The following is a 16,301-nucleotide window of genomic DNA, read 5'->3' as shown; positions in this document are numbered from 1 at the left end:
ACGGACAAGGTGGAACCTAAGTACATTTATAACAACTTGAATTTATTAAGTAAAAATTATGTAAATTGCTCACCTTTTTCTAGTGTTTTAAATGAAAAATTAGGAAGTCCTTCTGCCTTGGAGGTAGCCACTTGACTTTCTCCTTTGCCATCGGAGTGTTTCCAAACAGTAGCATCACTTTCCTGATGCTCAGCACCTTTGCAGGCATCATACGAGCCATCTGCTTCTCGCTGTTTTGTGCTATGACACACTGAGCTATCGCTTTTGCTCTTGGGAGAAGCGTTAAAGCTGAAGCCAAAGAGAGATCCCGTTGCTGACGTGTTTCCAAATGTGAAAGGCTTTGATTTTTCATTGCTAAAAATACTTTTGACAGATTCTGAGCCAAAGACAAATTTGGGGGGCGAAACCACTGCTTTCGTCGGCGTCTCAGAAGTGCCCGCCGTTGGTGAAGTCTCTGCAGTTTGTGTAACTGTTTCTTCATCCTGCTTTAAATCAGTTCTCTCCCTGGTGGTTTCTTCAAGTACTGCAACAGCAATCTTTCCACATGGCGATTCCTTTGGAGTATTGGCCCGTGAAGAGAGTGGTGTGATTAAGGTGTCTTTTTCTTGAGCATGTTTTGCTTCCTCAAAGATCTGCTTAAATGAGTCAGCAACATCTTGCAGCTTAAATCGCACAGCCAAGTGCTCTACTTTCCGTTCCCCTTCAGCAAAGTCACATGCGGTCCATACCCAGGCTCGCTCTGTGCCTTTCATTGGCTGGATGTTCATGTCTGAGGTTATTCTGTGATTGGCACAAAGCTTTAATACCTGGTCCCTTCGCATGACTACACGAACTTGTTTAGTGTCATAGTTTTGCAAGATCTTTATGTCTCCGATACCCCGCTCCTTCCACTGATTAGCATCTTTATCATATCTATAAAGTTTAGCACGATGGCTGAAGACAACCTGCTCATTTTCTTCACCACTTGTTATTTCTACGAGGTCAGGTAAAGGTACTACTGGTTCAAAATACTGACCATCTCTTTCATCTTCTTGTGTAACGTCAGATTCCTCATCTGTGCCTACAGAAGTCCTACTTTGGTTCTGTTTGGAAGGAGACTTAGAGGGACTTAATGCAGATTTGAAGCTGAAGTTAAACCCTGTGGTGGACTCTCCAAACCTAAATAGATTTTTCCTCACAGGGCTACTGGCCCGAGGCAAAGCATACACAGAACTGTCTGTACTATCATCCAGGGCTTCCCCACGCAAGTCATAGTTGTCCCACTCTAATGTAGGCCCAGTGCTTTCAGCGTGTGGCTTAATAACCAAATCAGAGGCCTTTGTAGCAGACACAGAGGTTTTACTCTCTTCATCTGCAAGTTTAGTTTTATCGTCTGTCAGGAAGGTTTTGAGATCTTTCAAACCACTTTTCATTTCTTCTGCTTTTTGTATCAGCTCAGCTGTTTTCCCAGAATCTATTAGTTTATGTGGGGTCTGGAGTGGTATATCCAGCAATAGCCTTTGACATTCTTCGAATTTAAATTTAAATTCCTCAGCTTGCTCTGGACTTTTGAATTTAGCTGCCAATTGCTCCAGCTTTGCATCACCATCAGAGAAGTCGTTGGCTAACCACATCCACGCTTTGTCCGAGCCAGAGAGGGGCTTCAAGTTCATGGTAGTTGTGATCCAGTGGTTTGCACAAACCTTAAATACCTGCTCACGTCGCATGATGATTCGTGGCTTGCCATTAACTTCATTCTTAAGGATTTTCAAGTTGCCCACACCACGTTCTTTCCACTGGCTTGTTTCTGCATCAAACCTGAACAGTTTTACTCTTTGGGAATACAACACTGTATCATCTTCTTCGCCAGTCACCAGTTCGACTTTCTCGGGCATCTGGACAACAGGGTCAAAATGAATATCATCGTTGTCTTCTGTTTTATAGGACTCATCTTCCTTCTCAAGATCAGCAGAAGTATTTCCTTTGAATGAAGATTTAGCAGCCTGAGAAGAAAATAGCTTTTCACCCGCACCTGTAAAGCCCTTGAAATTTGGATCTTTCCGACCAAACTGAAATCCTTCACCTGCAGTTGTTTTTGCAAGGTCAGCAAAAGTGAATGTGCTGCTGTGTTGACCAAACACCAAATCACCGCTTTGTTTGCTAGATCTATCATGAGATTTCATTGCAGTTTCTTCCTCTGACACCTCCTCTTTTTCATCAGTACCACCTTCTTTATTCTGTTGGTCGTTTGCAACATCTTTGCTAGGCTCTTGTATACCAAATTTAAATTCACCTGAAGGTACAGGCATTGAAAAATTAAACCCTCCTTTCATAGGCTTAGTTTCACTGCTAGCAGGAACCTGAAATGTGAAGGAAGAAGACTTTCCTTGATCTGTAGAAAGGCCAAATTTAAAACCCTTCTCTGTTATGTCACATTTAAAACCCGTCCCCTGTGGTCCTCCAGTGGGTTCGGATAACTTGCTTTTGAAGCCAAACACAGGCAGTTGAGCATCACTAGCTGGTAAAGCTGGAGCATTGCTAGATGGGTTTGCAGCCTGACAAGCAGCACAAGTTCGTGAAGAGCCTTCATTTCTTACTAAGCATATGCTGCAATCCCACTGGCCCTCCTTTTTCTGAAAAGCAGCCCCAAAACCACTTTGGGGCACTTTTGGAGCCTCTGCATGACCAAATTTGAATGTAGTTTGGGAATCGCTAGATGTGTTTGCAGCCTGACAAGCAGCACAAGTTCGTGAAGAGCCTTCATTTCTTACTAAGCATATGCTGCAATCCCATTGGCCCTCCTTTTTCTGAAAAGCAGCCCCAAAACCACTTTGGGGCACTTTTGGAGACTCTGCATGACCAAATTTGAATGTGGTTTGGGAACCAAACACTGGTAAATTTGTACCGCTGGGATTCTTGCAGCTAATACAATGGGATGCGCTGGCTTCGTTTCTCACAAGACAGGTCCTGCATTCCCACTGGTTTTCCTTTTTTGGAGGAATTGGTCCAAATGTAGAGTGTGCACCTTCAGTGTTGGGTTTGAAAGGTATAGTCGGTTCTGTCGGAGGAAGCACAGCCTGCGCTTCCCGATTAGCTGGATTTGGAGTCTGGCATGCTACGCAACTCTGTGCAGTTACTTTATTTCGAACAAGGCATGTGTTGCACTCCCACTGATCTTTCTTTAACATGAACTGTTCACCAAATCCGTATGTAGCATTTGCTCCCAACCCTTCTTTAGCAAAAGAGAAGGATGCAGGTGTAGCTGCACTGGATGCAATTGTAAAAGTACTTTTGGCATTAGTGTTTTTAGCTGAACTGCTCACATCAGGAACAGGAACCTGATAGCTACCACTGACAGATGATGTCCCACTCTTGAAGTTAAATCCAGAGCTCATGAGTCCTGAGTCAGATTTACCAGAATCTTTTGCATCTTGAGCAGTAGCTTCTCTTGATGACACAATACCCTGAGAAGCCTGCTGACTATCACTTGATCCAGATACTCTCAAAATATTTTGTGCCTCTTCAAACTGCCGCTTGAAAAGCTTCGCTTCCTCTGGAGTTTTAAACCTGATTGCAAGTTGCTCAGGTTTTGCCGATTCATCTGCATAGTCCAAGGCATGCCACACAAAAGATTTGTCTGATCCAGCATTTGGGTTCAGAGTCATATCAGGATTTATATAGTGATTTGCACAAATTTTCAGCACTTGCTCCCGTCTCATAAGTAGTCTGATTTTGCCAGTTATTTTATGCCTCAGAATTTTCACATTACCAACACCTCTCTCTTTCCATTCTTTGTGTTCAGCATCAAAGCGGAAAAGTTTTGCTCTATTGCAAAACATCTCCTCTTCATCTTCTTCACCTGTTTTTACTTCAATTTTGTCAGGTAGTGGCACAACAGGTTCAAAATGAGGGCCATCATCATCTTCTTCACCACCACCACCATGGACACTTCCTCCATCTGTTTCGTGACTTCTGTTTGCTACATCTGAATGTGGAGTACCAAATACAGGCTTGCCAGGATCCTGAAAGCTGAACACATCACCCTTACTAAAACTAGAGGGCCTGGGTTGATTTTGTACCATTTTATCTGTAAATGCAATGCCTGATGCATTCTTGCCACCAAAACTGAAGATGTTTCGCTGTCCAGTGGGATATTCAGTAAGCGGCTTTTGTCCAGCGTACCGGTCCTCTTTGATAGGCTTGTCGGATGTCAGAAGGCCCAAAAGACTGTCGCTGTTACTATAGGGGGTACTATGTGGCTGTGCTGCAACCTGAGGTGATGAAAAAGTAAAATCTCCATCGTTAGATTTGAAATTGGAATTAAATTTGAAAGTGGTTGGCTGTGTCGACTGAGCAGAAGTTATCAAGGAAGGTTTTGCTCCCTCTACTGGTGGTACAGGCTGCCCAAAGGTAGGCTTCCCAAATTCTATCACTTTTGACTCGGCAGACCGGGAGACCGGGGGTGCTGCAGAAGGTTTTGTAAAATAGCCTGGCTCGGGAAGTGGCGGATTTGTAGTTGTTGGTGGAACGCTGTAGTTGTAGTAGTCCTCATTGCCACGAGGAGACAACATTCCGGTTGCCGGAGAATCAAAACGCAGGGGAGTACCATACATTTCTTGTGAAAACATGCAAGCAGAAGTGTTCTGCAGTGGAGGAGTATGCATTGGCTGTTGATATGTATATATGTGCTGCTGAGGAGTAAGCCTGTTCATGGCATAGACAGGAGCCTATAAATACAAAAATGATCAAACTTAGTTTTAAAGCCTTAGTTACTAAACATAGGCTATAAATTTAAATTTCCAATAACTGCTTAAACTGCATTCAAAAACAACTGCTGGTTCCTGCTCTCCTGCCCACCCCCACTATGTGACAAGAAAGCTGCCTTTTGAATATTTAACAGAAAGCAACACAGTTCTCAGTTTTCCATCTATTTACGAGTTATGAGTTGTATCAGAGAAACAGCAAATAATTACCTTTGTGGGGGTCACGTTTGTGGCTGCTGTCCGTAGGAGATACTGGGAATTGTAAGCTGGTGATGGGTTGTAGTAGACAGATGGACCTGTTGTAGCAACTGGACACACAAGAGATAAAAACAGTGAGTCTTGAAATTGACAAGAACCCTAAATCTTTATCCTAAATATGTATACGCTGCCTTTAAAAACAAGAACCCTCAAGGTGGTTTAATCCAACACACAATCCCATATATAACCATCTAAACACTCAGGCTTCCCCCCACTTCTAGTATTCCATTATTTTATATGCAAGTGTGAAGATACAGCTTTAGTGATTTACTTCATTGTATAAGGATATCACATTTTTTGTGTGGAGTATTCTCATGTCGTTTTTAAAAATGTACGGTCATTATCAAAATCAAAATCAATTATTTTAAAAGTGTGAAAACGCACCCTCCCCTCAGCACTCATGGCAAGTTTTAAATAAAGCCTTAAGATTATGAAGCCAGTAAACAAAGATACTTTATATCTTTTTAATAACATCCTCCTCAAGGCAGCTTGTGATCCCTTCAATGCTTTTTAATTATAATCAGACGTCGCATCAGAAACTGCACTTAAATTTCTCTAGGATTCTCCACCTCTGCATGTAGTTACCAGTTAACGGTGCTCCATGAAAGCTCTGTGTGCCTTGATAGCCATCTGGCATGGTATCTGCTGCATAGCTTTCGGCAGGCCACCGCTGAGACATGGTTGTATTAGAATTGTTAAGTTTCATCTCTTGCATCTCATTCTATCAAAAAGACAAGCATGGTCATTAAAAACTTTTGTGCCAACCCCATGCTGTTTCCTTTGCATCTACAGAACAGAAGAGGAAAAGAATCTAGAACAGTTTAGGGTGAATATGCTTGTATAAGTCCTGGCTACATTGAAACCTTGGAATTCTCAATTTTTTTTAATGGACTTCCACCATGAAGGCATTTAAGAACAGTTACTCAGAGTGAGCCAGAAAGTGACCAATCCAGGCAATAAAAGATTGTTTCCTCCAACCTCTTTATATCTTTCTCTATCCTTTGCTTGTTTCTTCAGGATGAAAGTGAAGGATCAAAGTAAAGTTGTACCTTGGAAGTCAAACGGAATCCGTTCTGGAAGTCCATTCGACTTCCAAAACATTCAGAAACCAAAGCATGGCTTCTGATTGGTTGCAGGAAGCTCCTGCAGCCAATCGGAAGCTGCAGAAGCCCCGTCTGACATTTGGCTTCCAAAAATAGTCCGCAAACCGGAACAGTCACTTCCAGGTTTGCAACGTTAGGGAGCCAAAACGTTCGGGAATTAAGCTGTTCAACTTCCAAGGTATAAGGGAAGAAAAAGCACAGCCAACCTTTTCACTCTCCTCCTTACCAGCTCTTTGTCCTTTGCTTTTCTGTTAGCCTGTCTTATCCACTGATCAACAGTGTTTCGATACCTCTAGGGCCACCACAGCAACACACACCTTCACTGCCAGTGAGGTCAGTCTCAGCCCCTTCCTCTATTTTCCGTCCCCACAATGATTCAATATTCTCTGGCTACTAAACATTCTCAATAATCCCTTTAGGATTTTTTCCCTAAAGATTTTTTGCACTTCTGCAAGTACGCCAGTACCTCCCTCTTGTGTGAGGATGGTGTTATTAGCATTTGGGGAATGGGTTCTGAGTTAGTAGCAGTGATGATGGCAATGACTGAAAATGAACCATGAACTGGCTACTGTTGAAAGGTTAACTGAGCAAGGAACAGTTGTGTGCAAAGTAAGGCAGTTACAGAAATTCTGAACAGCCCAAATTTTGATTTTATTGCTTAAAACCTTCTGGAGTATAAAAAGGCATGAAGTATAGTCTTTGCTATTACTTCTTTCTTACAGCACACTCATAACCATGTTTACTCAAAACAGTGGTCTTTATTCCTTAATGAGTTTAGTATTTTAGTGTTAATGAAAATTTGTACAAATTATCAGTCTTCTCTCAATCAAAAATGGCCAGGAGTCTTTCCCCCACTCTCTAGTAGAGGAAACTTACTGATGTCACAATAGGCTGCTTTGCAACAAGATTCCACAACTGTACTTTAGCTAACTTGAATTAAACTAGCAAGACCTTTCTAGTCTGCTGCTGCTGCCATAAGCTTATTATGTTGTTTCTACTACAATTTACTTTGCTTTAGTGTTGGGGTTAATTCTGTTCTGATACATGGACATGAGAAAAAGTTGTGCCAGCAAACACAATGGAATTTCCCCTTCTTCCCTCCCCCTTGCAGCCCCTGAACTCCTCACCGGCTACTTCAGAGGGTTCCCCAACCCACCAAAGAAGATTTTTAGGGGGTGGGTCACAGGGTGGGAGAAGGGAAATCTGGACATCATTTCACATATTTGTAGATTGCCGTTAAGTTTTATTTTTTATTTTTGAACTTGCATATACCACCTTTCAGAAAATAATCATACGTCAGTCATTTTTATAGTAATTGTATTTTCAGCAATAGAAATTAAACCTGCCTATGCAAGAATGACTACTTCTATGAATGCATTTGTTTGCACCCTGCTGAATAACTCAAAGTAAAAGACAGTCTAGATTGCCAACGTTAAAATCAGCACTTTGTCTTAAATTAATCACACTGCTCATAAGCATGATTACTCTGGAAGTATAATTATTTGGATATGATCTTCTTGAACACTTGACTTATCCCTCCTGACTTCGATTATCTAAGCTGAATAAATCACATCTATCCCCAGAGTGAGGTACAGAACATACACAGCAGTGCTCTTATTTACCTTTATGGATTCTACTTGCTGACAGATCATCTTAAGTAGTGATTTTTGATCCTCTGCCCAGCGAGGAGGAGTTTTGGGCGAGAACTGAAAGAACAATAGTTAGGTGATTAGACCAACTGAAACATAATAGAGATTTTAACAACAAAAACATATTCGTTTGCTATACCTTGTAGCTTTTACTTGGAGACAGAGAGAATTTTGTGGGTGATGGGGTAGAATGTTTAATTTCCGTCTCCGCTGGTTGGCTCAAATCATTGTTGAGGATAAGACTCCTTTCTTCACCATTGATTCCAAGTTCTTGAATTATACTTTCCAGCATCTCCTTAACTGTCTCTATGGATACAGGTAACTAGGATGAAAATTAAAGAGTGTGTGAATTTAGGGTGAGTTTAAATATATACATGGTTACATTAATGAACTGCATATTCTTCCCAGGTTTACAAATTATTGGCTTCAGAAGTTTGGGTTGCATCTAGTGCTGCTATTCTGCTCTTTCGGCAGAGTTCTACCTCTCCCTCCAGAGCAAATTTTTGTGACAGGACAAAGTCCTGGTGTGCAAGTAAAACTCTGCTCAAGTAACATTGCATACAACTCTCTGTATTTTGCTATTTAAACAGAAAATGGTCACCAGCACCAAAAAGTCTGCATAGAATTTTTGCATCTGAACAAGTTTTAATTCTTAGCTACCCATACTCAAATGTTTGCTTTAGAGCCCCTAAATTCTACTACATTTCTAGTAGATTTACTACTAAACCAAGTATTATATATCTAGACATATAATCTGACAAATGCTTTTTTCCTGTATAGATTTTCCTAGCAGTTTTTTTTTAAAAAAAACACATTTTAAACCTTTTCAGTGACTGAAGTATCGCTGCTGCTTTCATCTATAATTTTTATGAGGTAGTCTCTACTCTTTTTCAGAAGATTTCTGTATTCTTCTTGCTCTTCTAATGACAGACCATCATTCTCTATCTCTTCAGCTTTCCTCTGGAAAATCTATCCAAGAGAAGAAGGAGTCAGTTGAGAATTCAGCTTATTAAGTGTGCATGCAGCTAGGGCAGGGGAATCCCCTGAAGGAATGTAACACTTACTAGTGCAAGATTCCAATATGAGACAACATTTTTAATAGCTTCAAATGCTTGCATAGCATCGTCTGTTTTTCCATCCACAGAATCCAAAATAGCAAATGCTATGTGTGCCTCTTCTTGATATACACCAACCTGGGAAACCTTAAAAAGAAGGTTTATTAATTAGTTTTATATAAAGAAATGTTTCAGTACAAAATATTTTACACAATTTAATGATTTACAATTGTGTATAAGTTTTGCCCTTTTCAAGGGAGGAACTACTACTTACTTTGTCCAAGATGATAACCCGATTTTCAAGTTATACAATTCCAGTGACAGAAATACGTTTGCAGAAAACATACTGAAACGTGCATATGGAACACATATGTAATATCTGACAAACTGTTTCTACAATACACATGTGCTTTTATATTTATAATAATAGTATGCATGTAGATAAACATAGGATATGTTCTAACAGATACTTGTAACAGATTAAGTTTATGTGTCTAGCTAGATAAGGTAATTCATAGTCATGGTCTATTTTTCAATCATCATTTTCAACCATGCATGTAAGGGGAACTTATTTCCACATATGCAAAGGGAAGTGTTGTGAATCCCTTACAGTCCCACCCAAAAGGCCTGCAGTTTCCTACTGTAAAATTTTTAAAATAAGCATTACAAGCATTTGCCCCCCGCCCCCAGTTGGCTTAGTGTGTGGTGGGTTAAGTTTTCCATGGGGAAGGGAGACCCTTCAGCAACTTGCATAAGTCTTCCACCTTCTCATAATTAGCAGCAAAAATCTTGATGCTATTTGATATAGCCCTAATGAAAACACTGGAAAAGCATGTAGTAGAATTAAGAGTTTATATACTGAAAGAGTTAATGTCCTCAACAAGTTTTTTCTTGTCACAGATGCCGATACAAAGCCACAGTTCAAAGCAGTGCTATCAATACGCCAGTAACTCAACTTAGAAAAATTAACCCAGGATTGGTCTAAAAACTGTACATCAGTGCCTGGAAGCACTAAGAAACTTAAGCTGAATTCAGACAACAAGGGAGGCAACTCTGTGGACCTGGGAAAGAAGATTCTGCTCATTCTGAATGGGGTCAAAATTTCTCTGATTAATCATGTTTCCAGCCAAGGGCTGAGTTCCTGGACACCATCTAGCTCCTATATATGGAGAAAAAGGCTACCAATGGCTACTAGCCACAATGGAGATGTTCTACCACCACTGCTGGAGGCAGTATGTCCCTGAATATCAGCGGCTGGGTATCATAAATGGAGTGAGTGATGTTACACTCAGGCACTGCTTGCATGCTTCCCATAGGCATCTAGTTGGCCACCGTGAGAACAGGATGTTGGATAAGATGGGTCTTTGGTCTGATTCAGCAGGGCTATTATGTTCTTCTTGTAGGTTCAGATAGCAACTGTGACCTAGGTGTTTCCACTCTTCTGGAGAATTAACTGCTATGATCCATACCTCAGTAACCTCTCATATTTCATTATGTTAAGACCCATCATGTGCTGCGTTTGATGACTGCATGACATCCAAGTCAAATAGGGAGATCAGTTAAGTTCCACTTTCCACATCAAATAAAATAAAATTTTGAGCAATACCTAGCTAGCAGACAAATTATGTTACCAGCACATAATTAACATTTGTGGCCTATGAAGGAAGACTGGACCAATTCCAAATGTGTGGGTCTCAAAGTACGCTAATGGTGGAAGCAGACAGATCTGCTGTTGATTCAAAAGTTGGCAAGTAGCTTTTTTGTTGTTGCCAGAGTTGGAATGTAAACAGTAACCGCTTATGGAGGTGGGGTTGAGTTAGAGGAGAAGCGGCAACAAGAATTATACATCAAAGTAAGAAACCCCAAAAGCATTTAGAAATATAAAGGCTACCATAGGAAGATTTGAGCTGCCTTATTACCTGAATATCTTCACTATGAAAGTGATTGAACAATGGGTTAATTGGTTCAGGAATACTTCTCTTCTTCTTGATTGTCTCAAGCATTGGCAAAACTTTCTTCCAGTAATAAACACTTCGTCCAATGTAATCTCTTTGGTCATAGAAAGAATTAAGACTGCAACCCTGTGAAGTAACATAATTTGAGTTATTTTTAATGTTAAACTCAGTAAATCATTTGTATATATCAATGATAACCCTGATGACACTATTTCACATTTCTCTATTAACATTCAGAATTCCAGTTGTACATGCAAGTGTTGTATTTATTTATGATTTATTAGATTTCATACCCACCCATCACTGGAAGGTTACAGGGTAGATTATGACAACAGAATATACAATTATAAAAGCTGGTAAAACAGTCAAAATTATAAGACAAATGAAACAATTCATTGAATAATTTACAAAACAAAATACCTTAACTGCCAAAGGCCAGGGTAAAGAGCATACAGCATACAGCAATACAGCAAAAACTATACAATGAAGATGCTAGACACAATGATGGGGAGGAAGTCCCATAATTTAGGGTCTGCCACAGAGAAAGCTCTCTCTTGGGCCACCATTCCCAAAACCTCTGAAGGCAACAATTACCAAGAGATTCTCCCCTGGAGACCTTAACACTAGAGAAAGTTAGTAGAGATGGAGATGGTCTTTCAGATATCTGGAGCTTAAGTCATTTAGGCAGGGCCAGAGGTTTTCCACTGGTGTTTTAAAAGGTGGTGGCAATTACATTCCAGACTTCTCTCCCCACATATAATCTAAATACCTGCAATAGGCTGCATGGATCATACAAGGTTAAGAAATTAACTTTATAGCTTCAAATTTATTGAAAATGGCACCTTCTTACTTACTGTTTTAAGGAGACTTTTTGCCCAGTGCACAATCAGAGCTGGCTGAAGACCATGTTTACCTAAGGCTCTGAGGATGCTTATTTCATGTTGGACTAGAAGCCTCACTTTTGCTGCTGTCCCGGACCTGAAAAGTAATGTGTGCAACAGAAATGCGTCAGCTGCATGATGTAGTTCTTAATTACCAGTTTCTGCTTGATTATCTATAGACTAAAAGTTATAAAGTCCATTCTTAACCCAAAAGACAAAGGATAAAAAAAGTTTTCTTGTAAATATATAAAAGCCAGCCATTTCACACAAGCTGTCATATATATAATCCTTCAGCATGAGAAATGGGCATTAAAAGCTGCTATATGTAGTCGACAGCCACATGTCTATTGTAAGGATGACTACCATAACCAAAAAAAGTCATACTTACACAGTTTGTTTGTGAACAAGAGCATAAACAGCATCCCACCAGGCCCTCTGCCTCTCGGTACAAAGTTGCTTGCATACTGGTAGTGGTAGGAATTGAGGCTGGTGCACAGTGTACTTGGTATTAAATTTCTCTTCCAATTGCAAATGACAGGTAAATATCACCCCAAGCAGAAATACCTGTTTTGCAAACACACATATTTTAAGTTATACAATAAATTGTTTTATTAACTCAAATTGTGGTAGAAATTAATGCTGGAAGCATTTCCTTACTTCAAGGTCCAACATGCAAATCGATTCAGGAGCATTGGTCTCAAGTCTGGATGTTTCCTGAGGCAAGTGGAAAAGTTGCTTCAACCATTTGCGAAAGGTTTGCAGGGGTGATATGGATTTCCACTGCAGACCAAGCCATATGAGGTGTTGGAGACTACCACTGTGGGCTCTAATGGCACCTAACAACAAGAAAGTGCTGGTTCATTTCTAAAGATGCAACTGTGTGATACGACAGCAGAAGACAGTAAGCAAGCCGTCATCTCATGTTAATATCATCTCATGTTAATTCCAAAACAGTTAAAAATGTGAATCAATGCCTCAGCTCACATCCTGTACAAAGCAGGTGTTCAAAACATAGCTCAGTAGCAGTTTCCAATGCAGTTTCGCCAGTTACTGAGGCTCCACTGGCTATTTAGATTTCTACAGACCTGTCTACAAGTATTCTGTTTAGAATGACAGAAACATAAACACCATCTACTATGGTACATAAGCCATTATTCATTACCGCTTCTAAATACAACTAGTCAGAGTATTTAGCATCTTAAGTTATGCAAACTGCTTTGATAATCAAAGCATACCCTTATATGTAAAATGGTACACTTGAAAAAGTGAGTTTGTTTAAATGAGGGGTGGGGGAACTCCAGTCCATGAGTCAATCTGGACCCATCAGGGGGTTCCATTTGGCCTGCGAGGTCATCTTTCCAAACCGTGCTCATCCATCAATCAGCTGACATAACTGGTGATATAAACTGATGGGTGAGACCCTCTTGGAAAACCCAAACTGTACTGATCTCTTCAACCTCCAAAAAGCATCATCATGACCTGGGCTTTCCAAAACAAACAAACAAACAAACAAACAAACAAACAAACAAACCTCCTTGCTTTTGTGTGGAGCAGCAAAAGCTAGAATACCCTGCTTTTTTCTTTGTTGCTGCAAAATGCAGCAATCCCTGCTGGAGCTAATGCCTGCTTTATAGACACTGGCTTGGACAGACCTCTTGATCCACAACAAAGAAATAGGCACTTGCTTCCAAATGAATTTCCTGCTCTCCCATGCTCAAACAGGACAGCAGAGACTGCAAGGAATTTAGACATATGGCCAGGGCAACTTATCTGCCAATCATGTGACCCCCCCATTACTGGCAGGTAGAATACTTCCCCTTGTGGGAATATGGTCATTTGTCCATAAGAGCATGGGCAAAAGTTTATTATTGCAAGGATGATTTCATAGCTAAAAGCATTGCTTGGAAGCATGATCGACGCGTGGAGAGCTCATGCCATCCAATGATTGGTCCACGTAGCATAGCATGATCAACTGCGTGGTCTGGTGTGAGAACATGAGACTAATGTATTGTATTGTCTTTTATCTGCTGACTGAGGCAAAGCTCTCTCCTTGAATTTGTATCTTTTCGTGGACACACAATAAAGTTTGGGGCGACAGCAGCTTCTAAAGAGAGCTGCGGCCAGATTTTCTGCAACCCATCTTGGCGTGAGACTGATTATTTACGGATGGCGAGCTGGTTCTCGTCATCCCCTCCTGTCAAATTTGGTCTGGGGGGGGGGGGCAGATTAAGATATGGTCACTGGTGCAAAAAATGTTCCCCAGTCCACTTTAATATCTTTTCATGAGCTAGTATTTAAATTCACCTGCTTCTTCCAGTGTTTTTAATCTTGAAGTATCATGCTGTATGTGTATCTATTTCATAATATACAATGAATTTATAATATAAAATAAATAAATAAACCAATCTTCTTACCAATATCGTATCTAGCTAGTTCTCCATATTCTGGTACTTGCACACCAACATTTCTGATATCATCTGTGCCAAGAAAGGAATTCTCTGTAGAAGAACCACTCCCAAATAGTGCATCAATTAAGGCAGACTGTCCACTCTTGTTTGCAAATGATTCAACAATCTCCTTGAAAAAATCCTGCTTCCTACGGCTTAGGTTTAGCAGCATATGTCCTGAAAAGGTAAAAGATACACGAGTAACCAAAAGTCAAGTTTCTATTTGGCAAATATACACCAAATATCATGTATCCAATAAAGTTGTTCAATTTATGCAAGGACTTCAGCCTGCACAATAAAAGTCACACACCCCGGGACACCCCCCCCACACACATAAAATCTGCTCCAGAGTGTTGTAGGAACCCCCAGAACAAATTTGGGGAGCATCTAGGGAGAGGAGGAGGCAGCAACACTCCACCGAGCAAATGAAAGTCCTTGTGCAAATGAAAATACTTTGGAAGATACAACCCCTTGAATAAATTTGTCAAGTCCATAACTTGAGTTCAGAGGGCAGTATTGAATGAAGTAGTTCCGCTGGTACAAGAACTTTGGCCACACAACAGAACTTCCCTTCCATGCCCTGCTAAATCTGTTCTGGGATTCCTTCAACCTTCTAGGGCAGATCTGGGGAGGGTGTGAGGCATATGGGGGGAGAAAGAGGGGAAGTTGCGTTGTACAGTACAAGCAGAAATCTTTGTGCTAGTGAAAGTACTTTGTTGAATACCACCCAAAGAGTTAAGTTCTTAAATTTAAAACATTCTGCTCAAAGGGGAAATAACTGTAGGTTTGAAGACTCAGAAGGCAGAAAATGAATCTTAGTCAAGAGGACATAATGAAAAGTTATGCTGAGGCCTCTAGCGCTGCCATTCTTTACAAACCCACATTATGCTTGAATTCTTAGCATTGCCTGTTAAAGGTTTGTTACTTTTAATTTCAACTGAGTGAAGTCTTTACACGCTGCTTTAGAATTGCTACTAGATGTCCACAGCTTTGATTTTAAAATGAAATCTGATTTTAAATATTATTACCAGACTGGCTCTGTCGATCACAGGCTAACATTTCCAACTTCTCTTGTTCAGCTTGATCGCCTTTTATTAGTTTTGACTTTGGTCTAGGAACCTGGTAGAGATTAGACAAGTGTAAAGAATTCGCTCTGCAGTGAAATATATTATAACAATACTAAGCTTAAGAATAAAATCCATTTCTGTGAAGTGTAGAAATCATGTCTAGTACAATAATAAATTTGACATTACATTTCTGTCCAAAGTGCCAAGCTGAACATTTTTTGACTCTATATTGCTCTATGCCAAGGACATGTTGAATGAATACAGACTTATTGCTTCTTTCTCAAGAAATGAAGGGAAAGGAATAGTATTTCGAACTGCAAGTCTTGCTTTTACTCATCAAAATATGGTGGTGGAAGGTCATTTAAGAACAATCCAATAGTAATTATTTGATAGAGCTAACTTATAGAGAGTCCAGAGTAGCCTCACCCAATCTGTTGGCCTCCAAATGTTTTGGACTACAATTCCTATCAGTCCTAGACATGGCCAGTGATCACAGATGATGCAAATTGTAATAAAATAAAAAATCTGATGGGCACCAGATTTGGGAAGGCAGGGCTAGGGACTCTACCCTTTGGCTTGAGAGAAAACTAGCATAAGAGGATGATAGAATCTGTCAAAGCAATGAAAAGCATCCTAATTATCACAGATATATATTTGTATGTATAAATAAAAAATAATAATAAATAATTATTTATTATTTAAACAGCGCCCATCTGGCTGGGTTTCCCCAGCCACCCTGGGTGGCTCCCAACAGAATATTAAACAGAATAAAATATCAAACATTTAAAACTTCCATTAGTGCATTGCCATAATGGCACACAATGCAGCTAGTTTAGTAAAGGGGCCAGAAGAGGATGTGTGTACATCCAGGCAGCAGCCACATTGAACCACACTATTCTCCAAACAAGAATTAGGCAATAGTACGGTATACTGGGATACAATGTGTTGGCTTCTCACGAAAGCCAAAGGTGCACAGCAAAATTAATTTGCTGGGCTAAATTATCTGTAGACAGCAGATTCCTCCTGATTTCACACATACTTATTTCCTTTTACCTCTAGATATGCAATTCTACTGAAAAGCATTCCATTTTGATTTTGTACTTAAAAAAAAAAAAAAAATTAAAAAGCACGAACAGAACATATT

At 40.1% G+C, this 16,301-nt stretch overlaps 1 protein-coding gene across 7 annotated transcripts in view; it reads right to left on the bottom strand.

Moving 5' to 3' along the window:
* Positions 1-16,301, bottom strand: part of RGPD4 (RANBP2 like and GRIP domain containing 4) — a 37,111-nt gene that overhangs the window by 11,996 nt on the left and 8,814 nt on the right. For all 7 annotated transcript variants that reach the window (XM_081857936.1, XM_081857937.1, XM_081857938.1 and 4 more), the window contains exons 8-20: positions 15,119-15,209; positions 14,058-14,267; positions 12,301-12,479; positions 12,032-12,207; positions 11,617-11,740; positions 10,727-10,888; positions 8,817-8,954; positions 8,575-8,721; positions 7,892-8,074; positions 7,726-7,809; positions 5,586-5,721; positions 4,953-5,050; positions 74-4,706 (exon numbers count right to left, since the gene is read on the bottom strand). In XM_081857936.1, coding sequence (XP_081714062.1) covers positions 74-4,706; positions 4,953-5,050; positions 5,586-5,721; positions 7,726-7,809; positions 7,892-8,074; positions 8,575-8,721; positions 8,817-8,954; positions 10,727-10,888; positions 11,617-11,740; positions 12,032-12,207; positions 12,301-12,479; positions 14,058-14,267; positions 15,119-15,209 — 6,361 coding nt within the window. The remainder of the gene's footprint in view (positions 1-73; positions 4,707-4,952; positions 5,051-5,585; positions 5,722-7,725; positions 7,810-7,891; positions 8,075-8,574; positions 8,722-8,816; positions 8,955-10,726; positions 10,889-11,616; positions 11,741-12,031; positions 12,208-12,300; positions 12,480-14,057; positions 14,268-15,118; positions 15,210-16,301) is intronic.

Source organism: Podarcis erhardii, assembly GCF_964252035.2.
Source record: "Podarcis erhardii genome assembly, chromosome: 4".
In the NCBI taxonomy this organism is placed as follows: domain Eukaryota; kingdom Metazoa; phylum Chordata; class Lepidosauria; order Squamata; family Lacertidae; genus Podarcis; species Podarcis erhardii.
Note: the sequence above shows the minus strand (reverse complement) of the source record. Positions and strands in the feature narration are given on the sequence as shown.